At 44.0% G+C, this 24,607-nt stretch overlaps 1 protein-coding gene across 1 annotated transcript in view; it reads right to left on the bottom strand.

Moving 5' to 3' along the window:
• Positions 1-24,607, bottom strand: part of LOC132834399 (dynein axonemal heavy chain 8-like) — a 1,143,262-nt gene that overhangs the window by 145,005 nt on the left and 973,650 nt on the right. Inside the window, exons 68-71 of the mRNA XM_060853284.1 lie at positions 18,360-18,527; positions 7,526-7,741; positions 5,916-6,053; positions 3,116-3,243 (exon numbers count right to left, since the gene is read on the bottom strand). Coding sequence (XP_060709267.1) covers positions 3,116-3,243; positions 5,916-6,053; positions 7,526-7,741; positions 18,360-18,527 — 650 coding nt within the window. The remainder of the gene's footprint in view (positions 1-3,115; positions 3,244-5,915; positions 6,054-7,525; positions 7,742-18,359; positions 18,528-24,607) is intronic.

Below are 24,607 nucleotides of genomic sequence, written 5' to 3'. Positions count from 1 at the left end.
AAGCATAGTCAATCTGCAGTTTGAAAATCAGAAGAGAATTAAGTGCAAAAAAGATGGATAGAATTATAGAACCATAGAATTTGCTCTGTTCTCCTAGGCAGTCCAAGGGATTAAGGATGACTTTCTTCCACTCTGGTTTGATGGGTTTTGAAATATATGATCCAATGAGAGGCAGATGATGTTTAAATGGTTTGAGGAGATGAATTGTTTTGAGCCTGACATCTTGACATTATCTCTGCACTTACTAATCAAAGTCACTTAATGTTTTTTGCAATCTTCCTGAATAAGCCTTCTTCATTTTGGTTGGTGACAAGCTAGGGGTCCAATGAGTCAGTGAAGTAATGGATCTTTGAAAGGGTGCAAAACGGATATTTCTGTTGTTTTCATGACAGAATTCCAATCAGAGCAATTGCTTTGAGTACATTCTTTCATGGGATGAAGGTCATTGGCAAGGCTGGCAATTGTTGCCCATCCTCCATCACCCTTGAGCTCATTGGCTTTCCAGGATCTTTCAAAAAGCAGTTGAGAGTCATCCACATTTGAGAACCAGAGTCACATGTAGGATAAATGAGGTAAAATCAGCCGATTTCCTTCTCTAACAGTGAACCCAATGGATTTCTGTGACAGGGAGAAAGTGCAGATGCTGGAGATCAGAGTCAAAAAGTGTAGTGTTGGAAAAGCACAGCAGGTCAGGCAGCATTGAGGAGCAGGAGAGTTGACTTTTCGAGCATAAGCTCTTCATCAGGAACTCTTCATTCCTGGTAAAGAACTCATGCTTGAAACATCGACTCTCCTGCCCCACGGATTTCTATGAAAATTAACAATGGCTACACATTCATCATCAGATTGTCTTTTTTAAAAATTCCTGATGTTATTCAAATTTCACTATCTTCTGTTTTGCAGACATGGTAGTTGTAAATATCTATTTTGATTTGTTCACCCTATATCGTTCACCCTAAAAATTAAAGAGGATAATTAAACAGAGTCCAACATTTCTTCCTCTGCCCCTAGAATCCCACACCATGCCACCACCAAAGTCTGACTCTGGGCTACCCAGCCCACACCATGCCACTGCCAGACTCCGTGCTCCAGGCTACACCAGGCTGTGTCTTTTCACTGCCAGAGTCCCCGCTCTGTGCTACACCAGACTATGCAAAAGTGAGGATTGCAGATGCTGGAGTTCAGTGACTAGATCAGAGTGGTGCTGGAAAAGCACAGCAGGCCAGGCAGCATCTGAGGAGCAGGAAAATTGACGTTTTGGGCAAAAGCCCTTCATCAAACCCTTCACTATACCAACCAGGCAGTCAGGTCACAGACTAATTGCAAGGTTATATGAATAGCCACTCAGATTAAGATTCTGACTCCTGTCAAGAATGTAGGAACAATTGAAAAGGTATCCTCCAAAAGTGCCTGTTGGGCACCAGAAACATCTTTGCAGCATTGAATCATAACTTAAAAGGTGGGCTTTCAGTCCAATATGCCTGTGGAAGCACTTTGTCTAAATGTTCAATTATTTCTAATGCCTGTGCTTTTCACATAGCCTCAGCAATATCTTCATTTCAAATAGAAACCTAATTTCCTTCAGAAAGTTATGACTGAATTCCTTTCAGGCTGTGTACTTCAAATCATAATACCTCAATAAAAGATTTTAATTCCTTAATGGTTCTTTTTCTAGTTATTTTCTATTCTCTAATAAATGCTAATTCATCATCAGGCTTTTCTGGTGCCTAGTCCTTTTGTCACCAGAGTTAAAGCATCAGCATATGGCATGCCACCCTTCACTGGCCGGGGAATGGAGGGTACAAGAGTTGGCAAACCATGTTGCAGCTATATAAAACCCTTATCCAGTTGCATTTGGAGTATTGTGTGCAGTTTTGGAGAGAGTGCAGAGAAGGTTCACCAGGGTGTTGATTGGTCTCAAGGGCATTGGCTATGAGGAAAGATTCAAAAGCCTAGGATTGTTTTCACTGAAAAGATGGTTGCTGAGAGCAGACCTGATCGGTGGCTGCAAAATTATGAGAGGCATAGATATGGTGGATTGTCAGAGGCTTTTTTTCTCATAGTTGAAGTTCCAATTACAAAGGGGACACAAGTTCAAGGTGAGAGGGAGAAAGTTTAAGGGAGATGGGAGGTTTTCACACAGAGAGTGGTAGAAACCTGGAATGCATTGCCAGAAGAGATGGTGGAAGCAGGCACATTGGCGACATTTAAGAGGCATCAGGATGGTTTCATGAATAGGGAGGGAATAGGGGGATACAGACTGATTAAGGGTAGAAGGTGTTTTTTTGGTTTAATTAGGGTATGATGATTAGCACAGGCTTGGAGGGCCGAGGTAGCTGATCCTGTGCTGTACTTCTCTTTTGTTCTTAAAGGTAATTCTGACTCAAGTGGAACTATTGTGATGTTAGTTATAAAGTATGGGCATCCTACAGGTTTAGTATGAGGTCTTAGAATCATGGCATCTTACAGTAAGGAGATAGGCACTTTGGCTCAAACTGGTCCATCCCGACAAAAATGTCCATCCACACGAACCCCATTTCCCTGCACTTGGCCCATATCCTTCAAAACCTGTCTGTGTAAAAACATTGTCCTTTGGGGTCCCCTTTTCCTCTTTCCCTTTCCAACCTTAAACTGATGCCCTCCAGTCTTCAATTCCTTAACTCTGGGAAAAAGACGAAGTGCATTCACCGTATCGATGCCTCTCATGATTCTATAAGATCCCCTCTCAGTCTCCTGTGCTCTAAAGAAAAAAGCCCAGTGTGCTAAAAGCCTCCTTCACTGCCCTGTCTACCTGTGATTCCGCGATCAAAGAACCATGCACTTGAACTTCAAGGTCCCTTTGCTCCACTACACTCCTTAAGGCCCTACTATTCACCATGAAACTCCTACCTTGATTCAACTTTTCAAAATGCAAGACCTCACACTTATCTATATTAATATCTATCTGATTTGAATATTTTCATGAAACTCAAACTTTAGGTTCCTCCTCGAAGTGTGCAGTTAAAACAGTGATGATGTAAGCTTTAAGTGCTTCACCTGTAATTTTAACCTGTCCCCGTTGGACATCAGGGTTCTGATATTTATAATATTATGAGCAACAAGTGTTAGCACTTGCCTGTTGATTTGTGCTTTAAACTCCTTGCATTGCTCTGTCCATCTGATTCTTTCACCACTCAGACCATCAATCAATGCTGATGCAGCTTCCATCTTTCTTCTACATGTTTCTGCATCTTCCAACAAATCCTAAACAATAAAAAAAACAGTAAAAAATGAAGGGCTTATGCTCGAAACGTCGAATTCTCTATTCCTGAGATGCTGCCTGGCCTGCTGTGCTTTGACCAGCAACACATTTGCAGCAATAAAAAAAAACAGCTTCAGTTAGTGTCAGTTCCTCAGCCCTCTGAATGTTAGCCATACAATTAGGGGTAGAATTTCTCCAGCATTCTCATCATCCATTTAAAAAGGTGGGTGGAAAGCTTAATCACTTAAAATATCAGAAATACATTGTTATCTGTTTTGTTATTGTCTACATCAGGTGGGTAAAGTGAAAAACATTGGCTCTGGAAGGTTCTGCATCTTAATTGCTGATATTATAATTGCTCTGGACATCAGGTCATAGAGTCATAGCGATGTACAGCATGGAAACAGAATCGGTCCAACCCGTCCATGCCGACCAGATATGCCAACCCAATTTAGTCCCACTTGCCCATATCCCTCAAAACCCTTCCTATTCATATACTCATCCAAATGTACCAGCCTCCACCACTTCCTCTGGCAGCTCATTCCATTGGGCGGCACGGTGGAACAGTGGTTAGCACTGCTGCCTCACAGCGCCTGTAGACCCGGGTTCAATTCCCGACTCAGGCGACTGACTGTGTGGAGTTTGCACGTTCTCCCCGTGTCTGCGTGGGTTTCCTCCGGGTGCCCCGGTTTCCTCCCACAGTCCAAAGATGTGCGGGTCAGGTGAATTGGCCAAGCTAAATTGCCCGTAGTGTTAGGTAAGGGGTAAATGTAGGGGTATGGGTGGGTTGCGCTTCGGCGGGTCGGTGTGGACTTGTTGGGCCGAAGGGCCTGTTTCCACACTGTAAGTCTAATTTAATCATACACGTACCACCCTCTGCATGAAAAAACTGCCCCGTTTCTCTCTTTTATATCTTTCCGCTCTCACCATAAGCCTATGCCCTCTAGTTCTGGACTCCCCAACCCCAGGGAAAATACTTTGCCTATTTACCCGATCCATGCCTCTCATAATTTTATAAACCTCTACAAGGTCACCTCTCAGCCTCCGACACTCATGGAAAACAGCCCCAGCCTGTTCAGCCTCTCCCTGTAGCTCAAATCCTCCAACTCTGGCAACATCCTCGTAAATCTTTTCTGAACCCTTTCAAGTTTCACAACATCTTTCCAATAGGAAGGAGACCAGAATTGCGCGCAACATTCCAACAGTGGCCTAACCAATGTACTGTACAGCCGCAACATGTCCTCCCAACTCCTGTACTCAATACTCTGACTAATAAAGGAAAGCATACCAAACACACCTTCACTATCCTATCTACCTGCGACTCCACTTTCAAGGAGCTATGAACCTGCACTCCAAGGTCTCTTTGTTCAGCAACACTCCCTAAGACCTGACCATAAGTGTATAAGTCCTGCTGAGATTTGCTTTCCCAAACTGCAGCACCTCACATTTTTCTGAATTAAACTCCATCTGCCACTTCTCAGCCCATTGGCCTTCTGGTCAAGATCCTGTTGTAATCTGAGGTAACCCTCTCGCTGTCCACTACACCTCCAATTTTGGTGTCATCTGCAAACTTACTAACTCTACCTCTTATGCTCGCATCAAAATCATTTAGGTGAATGACAAAAAGTAGAGGACCCAGCACTCATTCATGTGGCATCCACGGGTCATAGGTCTCCAGTCTGAAAAACAACCCTCCACCACCACCCTCTGTCTTCTACCTTTGAGCCAGTTCTGTATCCAAATGGCTAGTTCTCCCTTTATTCCGTGAGATCTAACCTTGCTAATCAGTCTCCCATGGGGAACCTTGTCGAATGCCTTACTGAAGTCCAGATAGATCACATCTACCGCTCTGCCCTCATCAATCATCTTTGTTACTTTCTCAAAAAACTCAATCAAGTTTGTGAGACATGATTTCCCATGCACAAAGCCATGTTGACTATCCCTAATCAGTCCTTGCCTTTCCAAATACTTGTACATCCTGTCCCTCAGGATTCCCTCCAACAACTTGCCCACCACCGACGTCAGGCTCACTGGTCTACAGTTCCACGGCTTGTCTTTACCATCCTTCTTAAACAGTGGCACCATGTTAGCCAACCTCAGTCTTCCGGCTCCTCACCTGTGACTATCGATGATACAAATATCTCAGCAAGAGCCTGGCAATTACTTCTCTAGATTCCCACAGAGTCCTAGGGTACACCTGATCAGGTTCTGGGGATTTATCTACCTTTACCCGTTTCAAGACATCTAGCACTTCCTTCTCTGTAATCTGTACATTTTAAAAGATGTCACCATTGATTTCCCTACAGTGTATATCTTCCATATCCTTTTCCCCGGTAAATACTGATGCAAAATACTATTTTTGTATCTCACCCATTTTCTCCCCCATTAAACCTCTTTAAGCTATGCAAGACTTACTTTTTGAATACATTTTCCTACCTCACACAATTGATAATGTGTATTGGGCAGCATAAACTGATGATGTGTAGTTAGCAGCAAAAAAATGCATCCTCTTCATACAGGTGCAATTTACATGCATCACCATATTACATTTTTAGTGTCAATAACACATTGTACAAACACATAATTAAATTAAATATATCAAAATATAGATAAACTTGAACATTTGGACATTGATCAATAGTCATATTAAAAAAAATTAGCTACAAGTACTCACCATTTTCTCCTTCATGGCAGCATCAAACTTGGCCTGTACCTTGTCAAGCTCAGCTTGCTTCTCATCCAGCTGTGCCTGGGCACTTCCTAACTCCTTCATGGCCCGTTGGAGGCGGTTTTCTTGCACTGCCAAATTAGCCTGAATACAGGTATTAAAAACAGAAACTTATCATTTCAAATCTTTTCACAAAATGTCTTCTCAATCTCAGCATCGGCAGATTTTCCTTCTCATTGATATCAGCACGTTCCAGCAATAGACGTAAACAGAAAGTGATATGTTAGATGTACAGGAAAAAGTGGCAAATTAAGGTAAAGGTCGGAAAGTGTGGACTCATTTACCTTGAGCTGAAGAAAGCTATATCAGAATATTTTATAATTAGAGTGAATTTAGGAACTAATAATTGTGTGTGTGTGGAATTACCTGCCACAGGAAGTGGTGGAGGCTGGTACAATTACAATATTTAAAAGATGGGACTAGATTAATTTAGAACATCTGGTCAGCATGGAAGTGTTGGACCAAAGGGTCTGTTTTCATGCTGTACATCTCTGTGACTTTAATATATATATCTGCATATATACATTTGTATAAAAACACATTAAAATAGTGTACAGCCCCTACAGACAATTTTCAGAACTTTCATAGAATGTTGCTTTTTATCTCAAGAGGGCTAACTAGACAAAATGAGCAGATATTATGCTATAATTGTATGGAGTTCTACATCAAATATATCCAGAGTACCTACTGCATTTGGTTCTGGGCACTGAACTGAAGAAACACAATTGATCATGAAAGAAGGAGGAGGGGGTGGGGGTGAGGGTGGTGGAGAGGGAGGCAGTGCTCATTGACTAGAATTATACCGGGGTTCAAATGGTCAAATTATGAGGATTATTTGTTACATTATCTAGATACGTATTCACTTCAGTATAGAAGATTATTGTTGACCTAATGTTTGAGATGTTTAAAGATTTTCATAGGGTGGATAGAAAGAATCTATTTCCCATAAAGGAGAATAAAGAATTATAACCTTGAAATTAGAGTCAAATTATATATGTGTGATGTGAGAGCACAAAGAGTGCTGGGAGTTTGGAACTCTCTTGCCAAAAGGTGGTTGAGGTTGTGTCATTTGAAAAATCAGATAAATATATTTTTGTTCAGCAGGATTACTTAGGGGATTTGAACCAAAGCAGGGAAATGGATTCTGATCCAATCTGCCAAGAGCTGATTTAAATAACAGTACAGGTTCAAAATGACTGACTTGTGTTCTATGTTCCAATGAGTGTAAAGTAATAAAATGTATTTTGCCATTTTTCCATGAAAGATGGTAGGAAAATTTAAGATATTCAGCTAATGCACAACCAGATATGATGAAACCTAAAGCTAAACCAGAAAACAAAGGCACCAATGTTCCATCCTGCGTTCTTCATAACTGAAGTTTTGTAACAAGCTGGAAACCATTAACATTTCTATTTTCATTTAGACTTCTGCAAATATGAAAACATTCAAACTGCAGAGTCGACAATTCTGAAGGATATTTGTGCAGAAATCAAGTCATGTAGTGAAATCTTTTATGTGCTTTGGTTCATTTTAATGTTCTTTTTGTTCAGTATTACCTTGAGCGGCAGCACCTCTTTGTTGATAGCAAAGAAAGAAGCCATTGCTTGAGTCCAGGATAACAAACCAGCGACATTCCCACAGACTTTCTTAGCATGTTCAAATGTATAATCTTCCATCATGAAATATGGCTGGAGAAGTTCTACTGTTTCATCATTGATGGTGTCCTTTGGAAACTGCTGCAGGGCCTGGAGAAAGCCAGTGCCACTCAACAACTAGAATAAAGGAAAATAAATAAGAATTACTTATTACAATTCAGATTGAGTCATTGATAGAAACTGATGGCTTTAATTAGTCCATAACTTGATTACTGTTGTATCATGCGAGTACCCTTGGTACTCAGTAAATCCCCAAAATTGTACTTATGCATGAAATAAAGAACAAACAACGCAAAATACTTTTTCTTAATGTTTCTTAAAGGAAACTGTGGAGTGAATTTATACATTCACATTACATCGATTGATTCCTAAGGTAAAGCCCATAGATGCAACTCTATCAATGTTCAACAGTTTTGTAACAATCAATCTGAAATGTGTGGCAGTGTCTGGAAGTGAACTTGATTTTCGTCATTAGAACAAAATGCGCTTAATGGGCCCTGCATATAAATTGAACAATTGAAAATATGGGGATTTAATGATGGTAGTTGATTGGTGAAAATTGCCAGAGGAGATTTGGTGGTGGGAAAAACCATTCAATTGCATGTGATGTCACTTCTGGATATAAATAAAGAGAAGAATGAAGAGAAAACAAAATGGGCTTAGAATTATTTCACGCAGAGCCAGGTTCTCTATTTCTTTGAAGCTAATAGACTTATGTTCTATCTGAGATGGATCATCAATTGCTTTAAGCCCATACTGGCTGACGGTGGAGAGCAATTTCATCCCCAATATATTTGACAGTTAATTTCACTCAAAAAAGGATGGGGTAACTGAACACCTTGAAAATACTCAGTTAAACATGGAGAGCCAGCATGGATTTAAGACTGATAGATCGTGCCTGATAAATGTCATTGAATTTTTTGAAGATCTGACGAGGGGAGTGGACAGGGTACTGTCTATGAATGTTGCTTAAACTGACTTTCAGAAAGCATTTGATAAAGTTCCATACTATATAAGAAATTATTAACTAAGGTAGAAACCCATGGAACTGAAGGTAAATTACTGACATGGCTGGAAAATTAGCTGAGTGCCAGATGGCAGAATGTAGGGATAATTAGTTAAGTGCCAGGAGACAAAATGTTGGGACAATGGGTCACTACTCAAATTGGCATGATGTAAATAGTGGTGTCCCACAAGGATCTCTATTATGGCCTTAATTATTCACGTTATTTATTAATGACTTGAATAATGACATAGAAAAATCACATATCCAAATTTGCTGACGACACAAAGTTAATTTGCATCGTAGATTATAGCATAAAATTACGAAGAGATATTGACAGACTCACTGAATCTGCAAAACTGTGGCAGATGAGATTCAAGGAGAAACTGAGGACTGCAGCTGCTGGAGATCAGAGCTGAAAATGTGTTGCTGGAAAAGCGCAGCAGATCAGGCAGCATCCAAGGAACAGGAGAATCAACGTTTCGGGCATGAGCCCTTCTTCAGGAATGAGGAAAGTGTGCCAAGCAGGCTAAGATAAAAGGTAGGGAGGAGGGACTTGGGGGAGGGACGTTGGAAATGCGATAGGTGGAAGGAGGTTAAGGTGAGGGTGATAAGGTGAGGGTGATAGGCCGGAGTGGGAGTGGGGTGGGCGTGGAGAGGTCAGGAAGAAGATTGCAGGTTACAAAGGTGGTGCTGAGTTCGAGGGTTGGGACTGAGACAAGGTGGGGGAGGGGAAATGAGGAAACTGGAGAAATCTGCATTCATCCCTTGTGGTTGGAGGGTTCCTAGGCGGAAGATGAGACGCTCTTCCTCCAGCCGTCGTGTTGCTATGGTCTGGCGATGGAGGAGTCCAAGGACCTGCATGTCCTTGGTGGAGTGGGAGGGGGAGTTGAAGTGTTGAGCCATGGGGTGGTTGGGTTGTTGGTCCGGGTGTCCCAGAGGTGTTCTCTGAAATGTTCTGCGAGTAGGTGGCCTGTCTCCCCAATATAGAGGAGGCCACACCGGGTGCAGCGGATGCAGTAAATGATGTGTGTGGAGGTGCAGGTGAATTTGTGGCGGATATGGAAGGATCCCTTGGGGCCTTGGAAGGAAGTGAGGGGGGAGGTGTGGGCACGAGTTTTGTATTTCTTGCCATTGCAGGGGAAGATGCCAGGAGTGAAGGTTGGGTTGGTGGGGGGTGGTGTGGACCTGACGAGGGAGTCACGTAGGGAGTGGTCTTTTCGAAAAGCTGAGAGGGAAGGGTAGGAAAATATAACCCTGGTGGTGGGGTCTGTTTGGAGGTGGCGGAAATGACGACGGAAGATATGACGTATATGGAGGTTGGTGGGGTGGTAGGTGAGGACCAGTGGTGTTCTGTTCTGGTGGTGATTGGAGGGGCGGGGCTCAAGGGCGGAGGCGCGGGAAGTAGAGGAGATGCGGTGGAGAGCATCGTTGATCACATAGAAGGATACAGCGCAGTACAGGCCCTTCGGCCCTCGATGTTGCGCCGACCGAGTCCTACCTAACCTATACTAGCCCAATAACTTCCAAATGCCTATCCAATGCCCGCTTAAATGAACATAAAGAAGGAGAGTTCACCACTGATACGGGCAGGGCATTCCATGAACTCACAACCCGCTGTGTGAAGAATCTACCCCTAACATCTGTCCTATACCTACCACCCCTTAATTTAAAGCTATGTCCCCTAGTAACACCTGACTCCATCATCGGTAAAAGGTTCTTAGTATCTACCCTATCTAAACCCCTAATCATCTTATACACTTCTATCAGATCTCCCCTAAACCTTCTCTTCTCCAATGAGAACAGCCCCAAGTGCCTCAGCCTTTCCTCATAAGATTTTCCTACCATTCCAGGCAACATCCTGGTAAACCTCCTCTGCACTCGTTCTAAAGCTTCCACATCCTTCCTATAGTATGGCGACCAAAACTGCACACAATACTCCAGATGAGGCCTCACCAGAGTCTTATACAACTGCAACATGACCTCAGGACTCCGGAACTCAATTCCTCTGCCAATAAAGCCCAGTACACCATATGCCTTCCTCACAGCACTATTTACCTGGGTGGCAACTTTCAGAGATCTGTGTACATAGACACCAAGATCCCTCTGCTCATCCACACTACCAAGTAGCCTACCATTAGCCCAGTAATCCATCATCTTGTTATTCCTACCAAAGTGAACGACTTCGCACTTAGCTACATTGAATTCCATTTGCCACATTTCCGCCCAGCTCTGCAACTTATCTATATCCCGCTGTAACCTACCACTTCCTTCCTCACTATCCACAACTCCACCGACTTTTGTGTCATCCGCAAACTTGCTTACCCAGCTTTCAAGTCCTTCCTCTAGATCATTTATAAAGATAACAAAAAGCAATGGTCCCAAAACAGATCCTTGTGGTACACCGCTAGTAACTGCGCTCCAAGATGAACATAATCCATCAACTACTACCCTCTGTCTCCTTCCAGCCAGCCAATTCCTAATCCAAACCTCTAATGTATCCTCAATGCCATACCTCCGAAGTTTTAGCATTAGCCTACCATGGGGAACCTTATCGAACGCCTTACTAAAATCCATATACACAACATCTACTGCTTTACCCTCGTCCACTTCCTTAGTCACCTTCTCAAAGAACTCAACAAGGTTTGTGAGGCACGACCTGCCCTTCACAAAACCATGCTGGCTATCCCTGATCACGTTATTCCTACCCAGATGTTCATAAATCTTATCCCTTACCATTCTCTCTAAGACTTTGCCCACCACTGAAGTCAGACTCACTGGCCTATAGTTACTAGGGCTATCCCTACTCCCTTTCTTGAACAATGGGACCACATTCGCTATCCTCCAGTCCTCTGGTACTATTCCCGTTGACAATGACGACATAAAAATCCAGGCCAATGGCTCTGCTATCTCCTCCCTAGCTTCCCATAGGATCCTGGGGTAAATGCCATCAGGCCCAGGAGACTTATCTATATTCATCCTTTCCAATATTCCCAAAACCTCTTCCCTGCATATTTCCAGGGCATCCATTCTAATTATTTGTGATTCCATATTCACATCAGCAACAGTGTCCTGTTCCTGAGTGAATACTGATGAAAAGTACTGATTTAATGTCTTTCCAATCTCCTCCGCCTCCACACACAACTTCCCACTACTATCCTTGACTGGACCGATACCTACCCTAGTCATCCTTTTATTCTTGACATACCTATAGAAAGCCTTTGGGTTTTCCCTAATCCTACCAGCTAAAGACTTTTCATGTCCCCTTCTCGCTTCTGGGGGGAATCTGCGGTACTTGAAGAAGGAGGCCATCTGGGTTGTAAGGTATTGGAATTGGTCCTCCTGGGAGCAGATGCAGCGGAGACGAAGGAATTGGGAATATGGGATGGCGTTTTTACAGGGGGCAGGGTGGGACAGAACTACCCTTCTCTGAGGATGAAAGATCAGTCCTCGGCAGAGGCCTCACCTTCATTCCCCTAAGCTCCCGGATTAATGAGTTCAACACATGGCGAGACATTGAACAATTCTTCTGCCACCTTCGCCTCCGTGCCTACTTCTTCAACCAGGATTCTCGCCCACCCTCTGATGACCCCTTCTCCCGCCTCCAACACACCCCATCCACCTGGACACCGCGTGCTGGCCTCTTACTTGCCCTCGATCTCTTCATAGCCAATTGCCGCCACGACATTAACCGACTCAACCTCTCCACCCCTCTCACCCATTCCAACCGCTCACCCTCGGAACGTGCAGCCCTCCACTCCCTCCATTCCATCCCCAACCTCACTATCAAACCGGCAGACAAAGGAGGCGCGGTAGTAGTTTGGTGCATCGACCTTTACACTGCTGAGGCTAAACGCCAGCTTGCGGACACCTCCTCCTTCTGCCCCCTTGACCATGACCCCACCTCTCCCCACCAAACCATCATCTCCCAGACCATCCATAACCTCATCACCTCAGAGGATCACCCATCCACCGCCTCCAACCTTATAGTCCCACAACCCCGCACTGCCCGTTTCTACCCCCTGCCCAAAATCCACAAACCTGACTGCCCCATCTGACCCATTGTCTCATCCTGCTCCTGCCCCACCGAACTCATCTCTGCATACCTCGACACGGTCCTGTCCCCTTTAGTCCAAGAACTCCCCACCTACATTCGGGACACCACCTACGTCCTCCACCTCCTCCATGATTTTCGCTTCCCCGGTCCCCAACGCCTTATCTTCACCATGGGACATCCAGTCCCTGTACATCTCCAGCCCCATTCACAAAGGACTCAAAGCCCTCCGCTTCTTCCTTTCCCACCGTACCAACCAGTACCCTTCCACTGACACCCTCCTTCGACTGACTGAACTGGTCCTCACTCTGAACAACTTCTCTTTCCAATCCTCCCACTTCCTCCAAACCAAAGGAGTAGCCATGGGTACCCGCATGGGCCCCAGCTATGCCTGCCTCTTCGTAGGATATGTCCATCTTCCGCAGCTACACTGGCACCACCCCCCACCTTTTCCTTTGCTACATCGATGACTGTATCGGCGCTGCCTCGTGCTCCCACGAGGAGGTTGAACAGTTCATCCACTTTACCAACACCTCCCACCCCGACCTCAAATTTACCTGGACCGTCTCAGACTCCTCCCTCCCCTTCCTAGACCTCTTCATTTCTATCTCAGGCGACCGAATCAACACGGACATTTACTATAAACCGACTGACTCCCACAGCTACGTAGACTACATCTCCTCCCACCCTGCCCCCTGTAAAAACTGCTGCGCTTTTCCAGCATCTGATAAGATTCAATGCAGGCAAGTGTGAGGTATCCATTATGGATCAAAAGAAATGTCCAAAGGGTTTCAGGTGCACAGATCTTTAAATGTCATGAACAGGTATGGAAGGGCTTATGCCCGAAACGTCAAATTTCCTGTTCCTTGGATGCTGCCTGACCTGCTGTGCTTTAACCAGCAACACATTTTCAGCTCTGATCTCCAGCATCTGCAGACCTCACTTTTTACTGGAAAATATTTAAGCAAGCTGATGGAATGCTGGCCTTATTCCAGAGGACAAGGATGCAGATGTAATGCTGTAGTTATGCAAAACCCTGGTTAGGCCCCACTTGGTGTACTGAGAGGAGGTCTGGGCACCACACCTAAGGAAGGATATACTGGTCTTGGAGGGAGTACACCATAGACTTATCAGAGTAATGCCTGGACTTCAGACATTAAGTTCTGAGGACAGAATATACAGATTAGGCCTGCTTTCTCTCAAGTTTAGAAGGTTAAGAGGTGATCTGGTTGAAGTCTTCAAAATATTAACAGGAAAAGACAGGTACATTAAAATAACTTTTCCCACTGGTTGGGGATTCAAGTACTAGGGAGCATAGTCTGAGAATTAGGGTCAGACTGTTTAGGGGAGATCCCAGAAAAGTCCTCTACTTAGGAAGGGTGGTAGATGTTTGGAATGTTCTTCCAGAAATAGCAGTGGATGGTGGAACAGTTGTTAATTTTAAATGTAAGATAGATAAATCTTAGTAAAGCAGCGGTACTAAGGAATATTGGCCAAAGTCAGATATAGGGAATCAGAGCACAGATCAGCCAAGATATCATTGAATGATGGAACAGGCTCGAGGGACTGAATGGCGTACTCCTGTATCTATGCTCCCATGTTGTGAATTTAATAACTGTCAGAAGACATTGTAGTGATTGGAACTGGTTGGATCTTGTTGACTACGAGGTTCTTGGTTGGGGCCATTGACCTGGGCTAATCAGTAAAGCCCTGGCTGACCAATATAATCAGGAAGTTAGAATCTCCTCAGTTGAAAAAAAATATAACCAGGAGATGAGAATCTCATCAGTTCAGGGGAACTGACTTTGAACTGGCTGGCCATAGCCAGTGCACTCCAGCGAGGAGAACTGATTTCTGTGCTGGCTCAGTTACAACGGGATATACTGTTGTTTATTAGAACTGGTTCCTGAATTGGCTGGCTAAATGGCCAGTGGTACTGTTGAAGAGACTTGTGAGTTCCAGGATGACTCTGTGATGCGACCTAGCCTTGTATTGTTGGTTTGTGGGTTGTGTCATTACGGGTAGGGCATTCTCCTGTGTGTGGACCATGCTTCCACAGGGGGAATCTGTTCCCGTGAGTGAACTTTGCTTGTGTGTGGATTGCTCTGTGTGTGGATTTGCTTTCACGTAGGGACTCTGCTGTCAGATGTGGACTTTGCTCTTTTATGTGGACTCTGCCTTTGGGCATGGACTCTGTCCAGTGTTGGGAATTTCTATTGTGTGAGGGTTTTGTAAATCTGGTTACTGTATGTGGGTCTGTAATTGATTGTGTTTGGAGCTTTTATGTATGTAGTTGGGTAGCTAGAGATTAGAAGGTTGGCCCAGGACCGTGAGTGCTGAGTGCTCAATGGCCCTTGGCTGGTCTGTGTGATGAAATGCAGCCTACTGGCCAGTTAGTGCATGGATCAACCAGGGGCTGGGTGGCTGATAATCGACCTGGAGGAATGTGGCCCAGAGTGGGCTAGTCAGTACATGGGGTGGCTGTCAGCCGGAGGGTCAATAACTGGCCTGGTGGAAAGCCGGCTTGGGATGGGGGTCTGTTAGTATGTGGGGTTGCCCAAAGGCCAGGCAGCCAACAGCATGCTTGCAGAAAAGCTGGTCAGGGGAGAGGCAGCCAGCCTGCGAGTTGGCTGGGGACCGGATGGTCAATGATCAGCCTGTGGAGAAGGTGGGTTGGGGTGGGGTGGAGACCAGGCAACTGATTGCATGCTCACAAAAATGCCGGTATAGGCAAGCCGATCAGTACGCAGGGAGGCTGAGCCAAGTGGCCGATCCATAGGAAGGCTGACTTGGGGAGGACCAGTCAGTCCACAGGGAGGCTGGTCCATAGGAAAGCTGGTGAGGTGAAAGGGTCAGTCAGTTTGCGGGGAGGCCGAGTGCTGGAAAGCTGACAGCCCGACTGTAGGAAAGCAGGTTGGGGTGGTTTGGTTAGTATGTAGGATGACCAGGAGCTGGGAGGACGATGACTGGGCTTGGAGGATCGCGGGCTGGGGAGGATCAGTTAGTATGCAGGGCAGCTGGAATCCAGACACTGACAAACTGCTCATAGAAAAGCAGCCCAGGGAGGTCCACTCAATATGCAGGGTGAATGGGAGCTGAGTGGTTGACGAACAGCCCAGAGGAAAGCGGATCTGGGGAGGGTCAGTCAGTACACAGGGCAGCTGAAGACTGGAAGGCCAATAAGGAAGGAAGGCTAGCCAAAGATGGTCTAACCAGTTCATGGTTCTAGATTAGAGTGGTGCTGGAAATGCACAGCAGTTCAGGCAGCATCTGAGGATCAAGAAAATCGACATTTCGGGTAAAAGCCCTTCATCAGGAATAGAAGCAGGGTGCCTGCGGAGTGGAAAATAAATAAGAGGGGGGTGGGGTGGGGAGAAAGTAGCATAGAGTACAATAGGTGGATGGGGTTGGGGATGGAGGTGATAGATCAGGGAGGAGGGTGGGGGAAGGTAGCAAAGAGTACAATGGGTGAATGGGGGTGGGGATGAAGGTGATAGGTCAGAGGGGAGGATGGAGTGGATGGGTGGAAAGGAAGATAGGCAGGTAGGACAAGTCATGGGGACAGTGTTGGGCTGGACGTTTCGAGCTGGGGTGAGGTGGGGTGTAGGGTCCTCAGGGACAGGAGGGTGTCGGGGGAGTTCAGTTATGTAATCAGTGGGTTTGATTGTTGAATGTTGTTTTTGGCTATATTATGTTTTGTAGACTACTCTTCTTTGTGCCTGGGTGCAGGCGATGTGTTAAGTGCTTCCAATTGTGTACTGTGGGCTCCAGCCTGCTGTAAATTTTGCCATTAGGGGCTGAAATGGACACTTTATTGGATTTCTGTCATTGTAGTATCATTAAGAGGACAGTGACTTGTGTGAAAATCCTGCATGTATTTTATGTAATGCTGTTTGTTTTGTGAAATTTTGGGCACCCTCTGGTCTGTCCCTATTTCTCTTGTGTATTGTTATTGGTGTATTGTGTTTTGCATACCTATGACTAAAAAAAACAGGAGATTGGAATCTCCTCAGTTCAGGGGACGGACTCTGAGCTGAGTGACCACAGCCAATGTACTGTGAGGAGGGAGAGAGTAAAAAAGAAAAAAATATAACCAAGAGGTTCCAGGGGTGTCTGTGTTCTATGCACTGTTTTATCGTTCATTTGATTGAACTGTCTTGTGTGAGTTTGTGCCACTGTTTTCTTTTGGATAATATAACATGGGATTTGAGGTACATCCTCATTTCCCTGTTGACTGGTTATACAGTGGGGCTTGAAGTTTGGCCTTGCTGTCCCTTTCCTCTGTAAACTGCTTTTCTTGTGAACTCATGCTTATTGTTTATTTTTAACTGATAATATTTTGTACCACTTCATAAAATAACCAGGAGATTAGAATCTCCTCAGTTCAGGGACTGACCTTGAGCTGACTGACTATAGCCAGTGTAACTGTGAGTTTTTTTTTAGTTTTAGTCCATCTGTGGGAAGTGGCTCTTGAGCCAACTGGCCACAGCCAGTGTACATTAGGTTCCTGGCTCTTGAGTTGGCTGGCCACAGTTAGTGGTATGATGGGGCCTTTTTCCTTTTGATGGAGCTGGGTTTTATTCTTCCCTTTTTTGAGGAACTGACTTTTAGCTGGTTGGCTACAGCCAGTGGTACTCTGTTTTCAATCTTTTCCTTTGGAAACTGGCTTTTCAGCTGGCCTGTAGCAACTAGCAGTACTGCTATTTTGGCGAAGAAGTAGGAGTGGAGGATGCAATTTGGTGGTGGGTTTAGTCACCTGTTTGATCTGAACTTCTTACCTGCCCTGCCTTGATTCCTATGCATGGACTGAACCGCTATGGTGGGCCCAATCTCATTGAGTAGGCTGATTTGTTGTCTTGTGGTGGATTGTGGTGGTGTGAGTAGACTGGACTTCATTGGAGATTCGAGCCATGGTGTGCAGTGTGTGCACCCTGACGACAGGAGGAGGACCTGATGTAAGGAGTGAACCCTGCTATCGGAGGCAGGTTCCAGTTTGGGGAGTGAATTCTGGGTCAGATGGAGAACTCTGGGAACAGTTCCTGTGTTGGAGGTGGCCCCCATTGTGTGATTGGACTCTGCCTTGTGAATGGACTCTGTCTTGGAATGGACTCTGCCCCTCGCAGTTTGCCCTGTACCCTTATGTGTGTATTATGTTTACACTGTACCTTATTGTGTAGGATGTGATTGAATCGTGTTTCCATATGCGCATTGTGTATCTCTGGGGACAGTTAATTTTGCTGGAGGTACTGGCATGTGTGTTTCCTTTCATGCACTGTTATTTGGCTGTTCACTGTGATTTTCTTAGGATGATTGTGATGTGGTTATTTTGTTGGTTCTGTGTATTGCTTTTCCTGTTTGTTATAGGGGAACTTGAGGCGTTTGTTTTCAAGACCCCATTTCTTTTTAGTTTTTTTGACTGTTGACTGTTAGTGTGTCAAGTATATTATCAATTTATATAACATTGGATTTAAAAAAAATTATAATCAGGAGATTTGGAATCTCCTCAGTTCAGGTACTAGCTCTGAGTTGGTTGACTACAGCCAGTGTTATTGTATACAAATAAATAAAGGGTGACTTGATGACTGTATACCAGCCTCTGTGGAGTTATTGCAATGCGTATCATTCAAAACTTAAATTAATTTGGCAAAACCTCACAGTATTATATTAAATTGTTTAACCTTCAAAGACTCGCCCCAGGATGGTTTGAGACAGGGTCTTTCAGGGTCCATGGTGACTGCATCCATTTTTTTTTGGAAGAGAACGAGCACACAGTCAAGAATCCTCATAATCAGGTGAGGTGGTTTGGCTAACTTCCTCACAGTGGAAATGTCAGCAGGTTTTATTGTCTGGAAAGAGAACCAAAATTTGTTAATGCATTGGAATAAACACATGATTCAACAAATGCCCAACACAAAGTGGCAGCCAGTCACATTTCTCTTCAAGGTGCCTTCTTCAAAGGAATGTTCTGATCTGGAGATGCAGCATTTTTGATGGCTTTGTTGGAGTGTGTAATTTCTGCAATGCATTAGTCCATGCTATTGTGACTGAGTATCGGTGGTGGAGGCATGGATGCTTGTGGATGTAGTGGCAATCAAACAGGTTGCTTTGTCCTGGATGGTGTCAAGCTTCTTGCATGTTGTTGTTGCTGCACCCATCCAGGCAAGTGGGGAGTATTCCATCACAGTCCTGGGGTCTGCCTTGTAGATGGACTGGCTTTGGAGAGTCAGGAGGTGAGTTACTCACTGTCACATTCCAAGCCTCTGACCTGCTCTTACAGCCATTGTGTTTATGTGACAAATTCAGTTAGTTTCTGGTCAACCGTGCCATTGAATATCAAGAGGTGGTGGTTAGATTAGATTCGATTAGAATCCCTACAGTGTGGAAACAGGCCCTTCAGCCCAACAAGACCAGACTGACCCTCCGAAGAGGAGCAACCCGCCCAGACCCATTCCCCTACATTTACCCCTGGCTAATGCACCTAACACTAAGGTGCAACTGCACATTTTGGACTGTGGGAGGAAACCAGAGCAAACCCACGGGAAGAATGTGCAAACTCCACACAGACCGTTGCCCGAGGCAGGAATTGAACCTGGGTCCCTGGCGCTGTGAGGCAGCAGGGCTAACCACTGAGCCACTGTGTGATCTGTGCTCTTACTGGAGATGGTCATTGCCTGGCATTTGTGTGGCATGAACATTACTTGCCACTTGCTTGCCCAAGGTTGGTTATTGTCTAGATCTTGTTGAATTTTAAAATGGATTGTATTTGCTCAGGTCTTCCTCTCCCCACCTTAGATTTTAGCTTCTGAGTGTTTCAATTTAAAATAAAGCAGAAGATAAATGTTAGTTTATTATTCAACTTCTATGAAAAATTAAAAAGTTAAAAGTAATTTAACTTGTTACTAACTAAAATACAGATAAAAAGATTAACAGTATGGATAAAATATACTCAGAACATTGAAAGCATTAGAAGTTTCCGTTGTCATTGCAGGTCTGTCTTTTTGAAGATTTCTCTTTCTGAGGTGAAGGAGTTGAAAAATTGAAGCCAGAATTGAGCACTATGATATTTTGTGTAGTGAAATAATTAAATCAACCACAATCTTACTGAATAATGGAACAGGCTTGAGGGGTTAATTGGCGTCATTCTTTTTCAATTTTATATGTTCATATCTGTGTGTGCAGCAAGTATGAATAAAAAAGACTTCCACGGATGAATTGAACAGGACAGTTTCTCGGAGAAATTGAAGGCTCCTTTATTTCATTTTTACAATACTGCAAGTGTGAGACCCTTGCAAGCCAGGTTCAATAACAATTAGCTAGTTTGTCTTCTTTATTCCTTTCTGCTGCTGGTGTTCAGAATGTTGTACTCCTTAAAAAGGATCTCTTATCAAACCGAAGCAAAATGGATTCTGTGTTCATTTCAAATGGGCCATTGTTTACTTTGGAATTCCTTGTGGTGTCCTTCCAGTTTCCTGTTCTCTCAGAAGCTTTGAAATATTATTCTTTTATAAGGATTCATTGTGTAGTCCATGTATGTCTCTCCCTTCATGATGCAGGCTAAGATAAATTTACTGAGGGTTCGAACCCCTCTGGGAACAGATGGTTGTCTGTTATGTCTTTGATCTCGAAAGGGTTTTTGAACAGTTTTTTTTCCTAAAAATCTTCAAGGTCAGAATGGCACATTCATGACATTAATAATGTCACAATAACAGAAAATTAATTAGAAAGCAACTAAAGTAGAATTGCTAAAGCTGTCACTCTACTGGCAAGTGCAGGTTTGGGTATGTTTTTGCCAAACATTAGTATTGCGCACCAGTGTGGGCAGCATGGTGGCACAGTGGTTAGCACTGCTACCTCACAGTGTCAGCGACCAGGGTTCAATTCCTACCTCAGGTGACTCTGCGTGGAGTTTGCACATTCTCCCCGTGTCTGTGTGGGTTTCCTCGGGTGCTCCGGTTTCCTCCACAATCCAAACAAAAATGTGCAGGTTAGGTGAATTGGCCATGCTAAATTGCCTGTAGTGTTAGGTGAAGAGATAAATGTAGGGGAATGGGTCTGGGTGGGTTGCGCTTCGGCGAGTTGGTGTGGACTTGTTGGGCCGAAGGGCCTGTTTCCACACTGTAAGTAATCTAATCTAAAAAAAATTAAGATCAGTGACACTAAAAGAACGGGTGATACTCAGAAATGGCAACTGATCAAAATCCTAGTCAAATAGAATAAAAATCTATCCCCCACTTCAAGTTTTATATGTTTTCTTGTTGATCACTTCCCCTTCATTATTTCCTGATCTGATTCCTGGTTTTGCCCAGCAGGAGGCCATGAAACTCTGCATCAGGATCTCTGATCTGCAACAATGATAATCATTTCCATAATGGTATATCATGCTGTGTAAAGGTGTGATGCTAACCACCGCCTACTCTCATGTGGTTGGGAAAACTGCTGCCATCGTTTCTTTGCTGACTGGGCTATACACCCTACTTGGTTTAAAGTGATAGAGGAAAACCATAAGGTAGCCAATGATAAGAGGTTTTTGCCTTTAAAAATGTAGTTTTTTGCATGATGGCAATCTGGTACAAGTTACTTTAATAAGATAACCATTGTTGCTAAGGCCTTTTGAAGATGTAGGAAAGCAAGCCTTTCACTTTTGAGATCCAAAGATGTTCTGCATTTCCTGATGCACATTCTAATACCATCATCAATTGAATGGCATCTAATGTGGTCTTCATTAATCCTTTCAGAACTATAACTTGACACAACATCCTCTCCCAAGCTTTCTTCCCAAAACTAACATTTTTTTATTCATGTACATGATCACATTTATCCCTACCTAATTTCTCCTTAAGTCTGACTTCACAAACTCAGGAAGATTGAGGGTTTCGCTGTTCGTCCAGAATACATTTTCTTCAGACTTGCAAGATTTATAGCTCTTGGCTTGAAGAATTTTGACATTGATTTTATTCTTGACCTTAGGAGATTTGTAAAGAGTCCATCCCGTAGAGGACCACTTATCTCTTAAATGTCCTTCATAGAGCAAGTTGGCCTAATAAGCCAGGCAATTGGTCCATAATCTCTTCTGGATGAAATTTAATGCACTGAATTTCCTTCACAGAGGAACCATTGCCTGCTGAAACAGATAATTACACCATAACATTATCAAAGGGACTTCAATCTCACTCGTTTACTTCAGTGGAGATAGTGCCTGGTAAATCCAGTATTTTGTTTTTTTTGCAGTATTATGGATTTCTGAGCCAGGCAATTTCCTCTTGAAAGTATCTTGAAGACCTGTGCCGACTAAGTCTTTGCTTGACCATGTCTTCCATCTGTAGACAGTGATCATCTGACTTCAGATGTGGCTTCGATGGAACCATATGAGGTCTACCTTCAATCTGGGGCAAGCAGATCAAATTCTCAATCTGTCAGCCAACCTGTGCTACTCTATGTAGACCCTGTACTTCAATGGTTTATTAGGTTGGATACTTCCACTTGCCCAGTCAATGACTTTACTGGTGAATCCATTATATTCACATCCTCAATCATATACTTAAAGATTGCTATGTGATCTCTGTCACTGGTAGGGATCATTCCTCCTCGGAAAATGAAGAATTGAAATGATCCTTGTGAACTTGTCATGAAGTCAAATTCAAACCTGCTGTAATGATTTGTTCACCAGGCTAAGCTGCTGTCTGAACAACTTCAGTTAAAAATTCATGAAGGAGCTCAAATGAGTCATACTGCTTACTATCTTTCTCAATACTTGTGTCTTCTTGCAACTTTGCCGTTTTCTTTCATCTGAATTTCCTTCAGTGGTGGAAATCATTTCTGCCAATCCTGCATAACTGCAAATTTCATCATGCTTTATGAGATCTTCATAATGTATGCAGAGGGTAAAAACGAGGACTGCAGATGCTGGAAACCCGAGTCTGGATTAGAGTGGTGCTGGAAACGCACAGCAGGTCAGGCAGCATCCAAGGAGCAGGAAAATCGACATTTCGGGCAAAAGCCCTTCATTAGGAATAGAGGCAGGGAGCCAGCAGGGTGGAGAGATAAATGAGAGGGAGGTGGGGGTGGGGAGAAAGTAACATAGAGTACAATAGGTGAATGGGGGTGGGGATGAAGGTGATAGGTCAGAGAGGAGGGTGGAGTGGATAGGTGGAAAGGAAGATGGACAGGTAGGACAGGTCATGGGGACGGTGCTGAGCTGGAAGGTTGGAACTGGGGTGAGGTGGGGGAAGGGGAAATGAGGAAACTGGTGAAGTCCACATTGATGCCCTGGGATTGAAGTATTCCGAGGTTGAAGATGAGACATTCTTCCTCCAGGCATCGGGTGGTGAGGGAACTGCAGTGGAGGAGGCCCAGGACCTGCATGTCCTCGGCAGAGTGGAGGGGGAGTTGAAATGTTGGGCCACAGTGGTGAGGTTGATTAGTGCGGGTGTCCCAGAGATGTTCCCTAAAGCGCTCTGCGAGGAGGCGTCTACAGAAATCTTTCACAGTTGTTCATTGTTCAATAATTGCTCATTAACAATTCCTTGAGCTGTGTTTCTATAACTGGCGGCTTCTTGACCAGTTATTTGCCTGTCTGGTTTATTTTTGAACAGACGTAGCATGGCCATTTCTTTTTTGACCTCCTTGCTGTCACAGGAACATGGAAATAGGGATAGGAGTCAGCCATTCAGTCCTTCGAGCCTGCTCCATCATTCAATATGATTATTGCTGATTGTCCAACTCAGAAGCTTGTTATTGCTTTCTCCCCATACCCTTTGATTCCTTCAGCCCTAAGAACTGAGAATAAAGCTATCAATTAAACTCAAGGTGGCACAGTGGTTAGCACTGCTGCCTCACAGAGCTAGAGACCCGGGTTCAATTCCTGCCTCAGACGACTCTCTGTGTGGAGCTTGTACATTCTCTGCATGGGTGTGCTCTGGCTTTGTCCCACAGTCCAAAAAAATGTGCAGGTTAGGTGAATTGGCCATGCTAAATTGCCTGTAGTGTTAGGTGTAGGGGAATGGGTCTGGGTGGGTTACGCTTCGGCGGGTCGGTGTGGACTTGTTGGGCCAAAGGGCCTGTTTCCACACTGTAAGTATTCTAATTATAAGAACTCTCTTGTTGAACTCCTGCCATTGAATAAAGCTCAGGCATCCATGCACAACAGTCAGAACTTCTGTTTGTGAAGTACACTTGCATTCTCTGCTATCTGACACCTCTTGTATTGCAGAATTACTTGTAGCATAACCATCATCTTCAGTGGCATTCCTCCCTGATCAGATGCTGTTATATTATGTAAAGAACAGAACAATGCAAGTGTGGATGAGGCAAGTAAAGGAACAGGAGGGCAGGAGTGGGGAAGTCTTTGTAATTATCCAAAAGATGTAATGCTTTTTAAGCTTGTTTTGATGTGAGTGAGGGCTGTAGAGTGGGTGAGCTAACTGACCATGACACAGTGATACAGGAAGAAATTTAAGCTGGAGCAGCAAAAAGGAATGCACTGTCTTGATGTGTTTTATAGTCATTTCTTTAGAGACATTTAACCCTACTGTTCCATTCTCTTTGCCTGCTACATTTAAAATCTACAGTCCAGAAATGTTCTTTTCTTTCCCTTGTGTAGTCAGAATGTTACTTTTGTAGCCAAAACACAAGTACCCCACTTTGTGGGGCCAAAACAAAAGTTTCCTACATTTGTGCAAATAAAAATTGATAATTTCCCATTCCTCATGACCTTATAAACAGATTTAATTGAATAAATCCTGCTGCTTGACGTCTCGAAGATGAATAAAACCAAACAAAGAATGTGGATACTTGAGAACTGAAATAAACAGAAATTGCTGAAGAAGGATCACTGGACTTGAAACATTAATTCTATTTTCTCTCCACAAATTAGATTAGATTAGGTTAGATTACTTACAGTGTGGAAACAGGCCCTTCGGCCCAACAA

Source organism: Hemiscyllium ocellatum, chromosome 3, assembly GCF_020745735.1.
Source record: "Hemiscyllium ocellatum isolate sHemOce1 chromosome 3, sHemOce1.pat.X.cur, whole genome shotgun sequence".
Taxonomy (NCBI): Eukaryota; Metazoa; Chordata; class Chondrichthyes; order Orectolobiformes; family Hemiscylliidae; genus Hemiscyllium; species Hemiscyllium ocellatum.
The sequence above is the reverse complement of the archived record's forward strand: the minus strand, read 5'-3'. Positions and strand labels throughout refer to the sequence as shown.